Source organism: Mercenaria mercenaria, chromosome 5 (assembly GCF_021730395.1).
Source record: "Mercenaria mercenaria strain notata chromosome 5, MADL_Memer_1, whole genome shotgun sequence".
In the NCBI taxonomy this organism is placed as follows: domain Eukaryota; kingdom Metazoa; phylum Mollusca; class Bivalvia; order Venerida; family Veneridae; genus Mercenaria; species Mercenaria mercenaria.
This window is the reverse complement of record NC_069365.1, coordinates 14,105,444-14,113,550: the sequence shown is the minus strand read 5'-3', so window position 1 is coordinate 14,113,550 and position 8,107 is coordinate 14,105,444. Positions and strand designations below refer to the sequence as shown.

Here is an 8,107-nt window from a genome sequence, read left to right as displayed (position 1 = left end):
AAAATGACAAGGGAGAGACCATGTGATTCCACTGTCAGGAGGGGGTTAACCCCAGCACCTCAAACTTTGGACTCAAAAAATGCAGCAGGGGCCACCGTTTTATTCATATATTTCAAACATTTCCAGGCAGACACGCCCTGACCTACCTGACATGAGGGGTTACCCCCTTCCGTACCTAACCCCACTCGGCTAACCTATACCGCCTTCATTCTTTAACTGTTGCCGCTCAAGTCACCCCAATGAAATATTTCTGGAACCGGGTCTGTTTTACACACACTTTGTATTCTTAAAACGATAACTGACATCTGACATATTATTGCATTGTTTTATAATCTCATATCTCCTGATGCAGCTTTAGTGAATTGTAAATAAATTCTGATTTGACGGTTCGTTCGAATAGAAATAAAAATGCTTCTAAAACCATTTGCCACTGGTTTCAGAATAACTCTACGTTTTATGTCTGAAAAGTATTTATCGTGTTTTCGTGTCGTCGTGTCGGCGAGACGAAAACACGACAACACGACAACACGAAAACCCGACAAATATCTTATTTGTCGAGTTTTCGTGATTTTGTGTTGTCGTGTCGGTGGGGCGAAAACCGAAAACTCGACAAATTTGTCGTGTTTTAGTGTTGGCGAGGAGAAAACACGAAAACTCGACAGATAAATTTGTCGTGTCGTTGCCCTCTAAACGTCGAGTTCTCGCGTGAAATGTGTCGTGTTTTCGCGTTTTCGCCCTGCAGACATGAAAACACGAAAACTCTACAAATTAGATTTTTGCTAGAACGTTAGTATGGGTTATAAGTTGAATACAGCAGTTTTAAAATACTAATTTCTCTTTTTTCTGCCAGCGTTAGCGAAGCGAGAAAATAATATCTTAAAACTTCTGTATTCAACTTATAACCGGTTTACAATTAGCCCCTACTCAGGTACAGTGTTATTGGGCGGGGTCTATTAAATCGTAACTTAATACATACAGTTGATGTGACAACTGAATATGAAATAGAATGGCCAAATTTGAACGAAATGGAGCAATTCCATTGACAGAGCAACTTGGGCGAATATTTCATCTAGAAGTAACATCAATATTACTGCTTAAGTAAGTTAGTGCACTGGTGCTGTCATATAAATTTTCCACTCAGTTCAGTTACATACACAAATCACCTGCACACTGTATGTGCTTAAATGTTTACTACTACTTCCAGCTGCCTGCCACCGAATGTTAAACTCACGTCTTTCCTACCATTAACGCTTCTGTCTTACATGATTGACACGGTCAGACCGAAATATTAATTTCAACTTGACAGATGGTAGCCTTACTCGTTGGTTTGAAACGGTAGCCTTACTCGTTGGTTTGATATCTTACCGTTGCCATCATACGGGACAGCGACAGTAAAAGATATCACGCTGTCCCAAAACGTCATATAATTTTGACCAGACAATGGTTTTTTGTTGTGGTTGTTGTTTGGTTTAACGTCGCACCGACACAATTACAGGTCATATGGCGACTTTCCAGCTTTGATGGTGGAGGAAGACCCCAGGTCCTCCATGCATTATTCATCCTCCTAATCAAATCAAGATGAATTGAAAATGAATAAGTGGAATCTGGACAGAGCTATGTTACTCTAACATACAGTTGCCCTATGGTCTTCTTCCATCTAAATGAACGTTTTCAATATGGCTTTAAACGAAATAAAAAATCAAATAAACAGTAGCGAGCCTATGAAAAAAAAATGATATACTCGAATTAATCAACATTGCTAAATGACACTTTTCGTGGGCGTTCAGTTGGTGTAAAATACGTAAAAGTTAAACTTGTCGCTCTACGTCAAGGTAGTTCCCCTAACATAAAAGAGAATCGTCTACTAGTAATATGGTATAAATGTCTAATAGATAAACAATGTCTCAATAGGTTATTGATTCCCCGTCGAAGTAGAGCAACTATTTATAGCAATTACACCTAGCTAAAGTTCAATATAAATACGATAGATTTATATGCAAAATAACTATACTTGCAGACTTTCCACCTCACTTTAGGTAAGAAATTAATTGTTTATTTTTATTTTCATTTTTGTATTACATATTTCGTGTTTATCACGTTTTTAATTTTACGATTTCACTCTTAAATGGCGTTTTTGTTTAAATATTTACCATTGAGTTACAATATTTGGATTTACCGCTATTATTCATAGTTGCCTGTTAGTGTATTCTGTAATGTATTCGATCTAGCGTACTGTAGCGCTTCGCCATCGTACTGTCGCGCTTCGCCATCGTACCGTTGTACTTTCGCGCTTCGCGTTCACAGGCAGCAGGCACTGTGCCCTAACGGAACACCGTAGTTTAATATCAAAACTAAAGTCTCTTAAAATTCTGTAAAGAATGGTTTAATAGATATGTAATCATATAGAAACAACGTAACATGATATATATAAAAGTAAGACTATAATAAAATATTTTTTTCCGTGACATGTTTGACGTCGCGTGAGTGTTATAAAGCCATTACATAAAATGATATAGAGAATCTGTCATTGGTCTTCGGTTAAGATCAGAAAATCCCAACCCTCGGGCGCACCGCTCAAGTCTTGAACGAGGCTGTGCCGAGTTTAAGACTTGAGCGGTGCGCCCGAGGGTTGGGATTTCCGATCTTCATCGAACACCAATGATGGATTCTATTTCTCACTTACCACAACAAAAACAATAAAAACAAGCACGAAAATGTGAAACTATTTAAAACGCGGGAAATTGACGCCCGTAAGCAGAAGTGACGTCGTGACTTTCAGTGACGCACAATAACAAAGTTCCGCTTTAGTTTTATCATGCTTCTGGACTCAAACCTGTTTGGAAAACACGTTATTTAGATTCAGAATGATAATAAAAGTTTCCTTATGATAATTTAGAAACAGTTATCAGTACACTAAAAACATGCATCGTTGTCAATGCTCGTCACGTTAGAGTCATGCGAACGAATAGTCGGCTCCATTTGAAAATACTGAGGCTGAGTGCCAAACTTGTCATACAAACATTCATTCGCTAGTTAATATCAAGTCGAAAATAAAGCAGAGAAATTATAATCCGAAATGCGCTAGACTGCAACATTTACAAATAGATACGGAGGAGCATCTTCTCAGCAGGCTTCAGAGAAATTATTACGCTCGCCGTATAACCGCCAATCGTGTATAAACAGTGTTAAAATACTGTTTTGCTATAAATTATTTCTTAAATCATAAACAGCATTTTGCATTATATTGGATCCAGTAAGAATTGTTGTAAAATATTTTTCATATCATTGGCGTCGTGTAGTAGGTTTTGGCTCATATCATTGTAAAATTTATTACCCGAGCACACATCATATCTCCTCGTTGTAAAGCAAATTAGGCAGTATCTCTGATTTTTTTTTTTGCCTCAAGCATATTATTTTTTTTTTTGATTCTCAAGTTTATCTCCTTATCTTAATTTCAAATATGAAGCAAATAAGCTATGCATAGTATTTACATGTACTTACATGGCCCCAATTACGGTCGGACAGATAATAAAGACTATATTTGAATATTTCACCAAAGTATTCATACAAGTGTTTAATCCACAATCTTACTATTTCAAGGTTGGTGCTTTCACAAATTAAGAACACACAGAGTCTCTTTTCCTCACGGACGATACAACAATGGAAGCTTCCGGAACGCCAGTGGATTATGACAGAATGTCTATTATTTCCCGAGCAAGCACTGCTGTATCACAGCTACCTAAAAAGGACTTTCAGGAAATGAAAAGTTTTGCTAACCCACCTGTAGCTGTAATAGATGTGTTGTCAGCCTCCATGTTATTATTAGGGCATAAGGATTCAGAAACTGTAAGTATCACGTCATAGATACGGTGCTATTTGTTACTTCTGTATATATTTGCAGAAAATTGAATGATACTCTGTATACACATAATAATTAACATCTAGAATGCTTTTCATAGTATTTATTCAGCAAAGGAAACAGAATCTGATATCAAATATTTAAACTATGTTTGAAATGAGAAAATGGATATTGATAGTCTCAAGATAATGATATGAGCACAAAAATATACTCGTTTTTATTCCGATAGGAAGTTCGAAAATTGGCAATGCGTTTGATGTTAGTATCAAATGTCGTTAATTCAAATTATTTTTATTTAGAATTGGAAAATGATTAAAAGTTGTCTTGGAAAAACCGGGAAAGAATCGGTACAAGAGAGAGTGGCAGCCCTTGACGTGGAGAAAATACCAGAGAAGAATCTAAAGAAGGCCAAAGATATACTGGCAAAATATGATTTAAACGGGATAGCAAACGTCAGTCAAGCATTAAAGGAATTATATATTTGGGTATGTTTTTAATTTGAATGATAAAGTTGTTATGAATCATTATGTATTTAAAACGTTTCAGATCAACATCCAGATCACATTAAATTAAATAACAAAGGTCATAAATCAATTCAAGTTGGTAATATCATGATGTAAACTGTGCTTGTATTTAACATCAAATATATAGTGACTAATGCTTTTCCCATGTTCAGACTCTACATCCGTATTAGATTTGTAACAGACTACATAAATTCTTTAAAATATACCAAGCAGAATCACTTCATATTTACTTTTGTTTCACAATTACTAATTTATGAACGTACTTTCAAAATTTCAACGTGTCTGACCGAACATGGTGACAATGAAAAACAGATTGGACAGTAATGCTGTTTTTACTTGAGAGTGTCTGGTTTGCTTTTGTATTATTACAAAGTTGAGAAGAATATCAACAGAATAGTTGACATGCCTGACATTACCTTTGTATAGGAGACAGACATAATAAAATATATATACCACCGCTGTGAAATACGGAAAATTTTACCGGTTGACTAAGTTATGGTCTTTTGGTGTAGGAAGGCTTTGTTCTTACTCTATGTTTTCAAGATTTATGATTGCCAACGAAAAATTAATATGACCTAAAATTTAATATATTTACTTCTTTTTCTAGGCTGGTGCCGTGACAGACGACTAGGTGAAAATAAAGTGCTTCATGTAAAATATGCAATAAGGGGATGTTATTGATAAGCTTTCAAACAAAAGTACGAAACAATACAGTCTTAGAGGAAACTAAAGGGCGTTCCATATATAATGTTTCTACGATAATTGTTCAAAACTTTTCTTGTGTACAAGGACAGAACAGAACAGTTATATACTTTGCCAGAGTGCAATATTGGTTGATCTACATTTGTATTGAATAAAAGTATAATATATCTGAACGGGTTTCAAAATAAATAAGTAAGTTATAGTTGTTTGCATCAGTACCCGTTTTACTTCATTGCACTCCCATTGATTCAATGTTATAACTCTAAAAATACCGAACATAGAAGATCAAAACACTATTGCGTAAATCTAATACTTTTAAAAATGTCTTTCAGTTAAAATAACATTACAGTTTCTGTTAGATACTTCAACTAGAGCAATTATCATTATTTGGTAAAGAAGATGTGACAATAGAAAAAAACTCACCGAAGTGCAAAAGTTTAAAAAACATACAGACAGGTTCAAATAATGCATAGTATTAACAACAAATCAATTGACATTGATCATACATCTTAGTAATATTTGACTAAAGTTATCCACCATTATTCAAAATTATATGTATACATTTATCATCTCGTGACAGTCGCAGACAGACAGAGAGACCGAACGCTTTTTTTTTATTTCATCATGAAACAGTTATTTGTTATTATTTTATTTTCTCTTGTAAATGCTTTTATATCCGTCATCTGTAGTTTATTATTGCTCGATTTTATATGATGTTATTTTTGTGTTCGTTTTTTTTCTACAGCTAAAGGGAAGGACAGTCTCTAATGTTGTCAGAATTTGCCGTCCGATCATTTTGCCCTTTGATTATATATGTTGAAATGGCAAAATGCTAGGATAAATAGATCTGCTTTTACGCTGAGTGCAACAGCATCTAGACATTGTAAGGATTTTAACACTTTGCATACATTGATTGTAACATGGATTGTAACTTTAATATTTATCAGTGGTAACAGTGCTATACAGACCACCACCAACAAAAGAAAGTGGCGTTAATGTAAGCGTGTTTTAGATATAACAAAAAAATGACATATGTTTCCGGCCAGATATGGAACACTTGATAAGGACATTAAAATGCACATACCCGCTAATATCCATTGTAATATAGTCACCTAAATCTCATATTCTCTTTCCGTCTTCCCTGTATGTTACACTTATATAAGTATTATAATGTCATATTATGAATTTCAGATACAGACATGTAAAATAATGTAATTTGTGTAATGTTTTGAATACATGTATGAAATAATAACAGTGGAGACCTCAGTTTTTATCTTGACATTCCATCAGATCGAAATGCCACAATATTTGTCAGAGTTGTTGTGGCGGTTGAATTGTTCATACAAAGTTGAAAGAATACCTAGCACTTTTTCCCACTTACTGTGGACTTAATCAACAGATTGATTTGTTACATGTGTGATATTCAGTGTATCTGGCGTGACTGTAACGATTGTCGTCCCTGCACATTTACAAGTGTTTTTCAGTTATTTCGATGTTGAGGATAACATTGTATCTTCAATTAGAAAATGACGCATATTCTTTCAAGCAGGACTTTTTGCGTCTATTGCACTAAAAAAACTCCCCCAGGCACAGGTGGATCAGCTGGTGAGTGCATATATAAATGGATGATGAGAACATAGTCATCTCCACACTTCGACCCTACAGACGAACTAAATGATGTTAAACATTTAAAAGGCAAACCGGAGTGCAAGTACTTACAATCGATTATTACATTAACAGAGATCAATGTTTAAATGTTCAGAAGCCTGTATGAAATTTGCATACTGGTTAAATAGTGAAATATTTGATACCCGTATGTCCAAAAGGCAGTAGTTCGAATTATCATTAGAACATCGCACCACGTACAGTCATATTACAACTGTTCAGAAGTAGTTACTCATTTGGTTACCCGGGAAATACAAAACCCAGTACTAAATAGCGACCATACCAACAGCCGCAATGTAATCTACAATACGGAAGCATAGAATGGTACGGAACCACACTTGAATGCGAAAGAATATGAATTATAAGTAATAGAAAATTCCTTGCAAAATATACTCCAATAAAGATATAGATCTAGATGTAAAAAAATACTAACAGGAACATAAATATATATATACATTCTATCATAATAAAATGTAAAAGAAATCAGGAAACGTAATAAAACTATTTACAGTTTTCTACAAGGATATCCTGACGTCACGCCATTATGACGTCATGATGCGATGCACGTGACTTTGCGCGGAAAAACTAAAACTGGATATAATTTTGTTAAAACCATTGAAAATACATAAAATAAATAGAAAATTTGTTTGTTTCAGTGTAAGATCGAATATATATTTCACTCGTGAACACCATAATTACATTTTCACGAGTGGCTTCGCCACTCGTGAAAATATTGCATTATAGTATTCACTCGGTGAAATATATTTCGATCTTATACTAAAACAAACAAACAAATATCCTCTATTTATTTTATGCTCTTCTGTGAAATACTGAAATTTATCAGTGAAATAAAATAGATATTTTCACTGTTTCAAACAGTGAAAATATCATTTTTATTTTTCACTGGTACGGAACTACATCTGAATGCGAAATGATATGAATTATAAATGATAGGAAATTCCTTGCAAAATATTCTTCATTAAAAGTAAAGATGTAGTATAAGTGATTAAAGGATCATAAAAATTTACATTTTATCATAATCAAATGTAAAAGAAATCAGGAAACGTAACAGAACTATTTATAGTTTTTCTACAAAGACATCCTGACGTCACGACATTATGACTTTATGATGCGATGCACGTGACGTTGCGCGGACAACTGAATATAATTTTGTTAAAACCATTAAAAATGCATAAAATAAATAGAAAATTTGTTTGTTTCAGTGTAAGATCGAAATATATTTCACTCGTGAACACCATAATTTACATTTTCACTCGTGGCTGCGCCACTCGTGAAAATATTGCATTGTAGTGTTCACTCGGTGAAATATATTTCGATCTTAGGCCTACACTAAAAC

The 8,107-nt window shown here is 34.3% G+C and overlaps 1 protein-coding gene across 2 annotated transcripts; it reads left to right on the top strand.

The window, feature by feature from the left end:
• Positions 1-1,884: 1,884 nt before the first annotated feature.
• Positions 1,885-7,139, top strand: LOC123558783 (dynein axonemal heavy chain 17-like). 2 transcript variants are annotated; one of them, XR_008370882.1, is made up of 5 exons: positions 1,885-2,036; positions 3,601-3,846; positions 4,159-4,344; positions 4,991-5,277; positions 5,831-7,139. XR_008370882.1 is itself a non-coding variant. In XM_045350647.2 (4 exons), the coding sequence occupies exons 2-4, from the start codon at positions 3,661-3,663 to the stop codon at positions 5,012-5,014; spliced, it is 396 nt and encodes a 131-aa protein (XP_045206582.2). In that variant the 5' UTR covers positions 1,885-2,036; positions 3,601-3,660; the 3' UTR covers positions 5,015-5,287. The 2 variants fall into 2 exon arrangements, 1 of the variants encoding a protein (XP_045206582.2); XM_045350647.2 differs by lacking the exon at positions 5,831-7,139 and having other exon boundaries at positions 4,991-5,287.
• Positions 7,140-8,107: the final 968 nt, after the last annotated feature.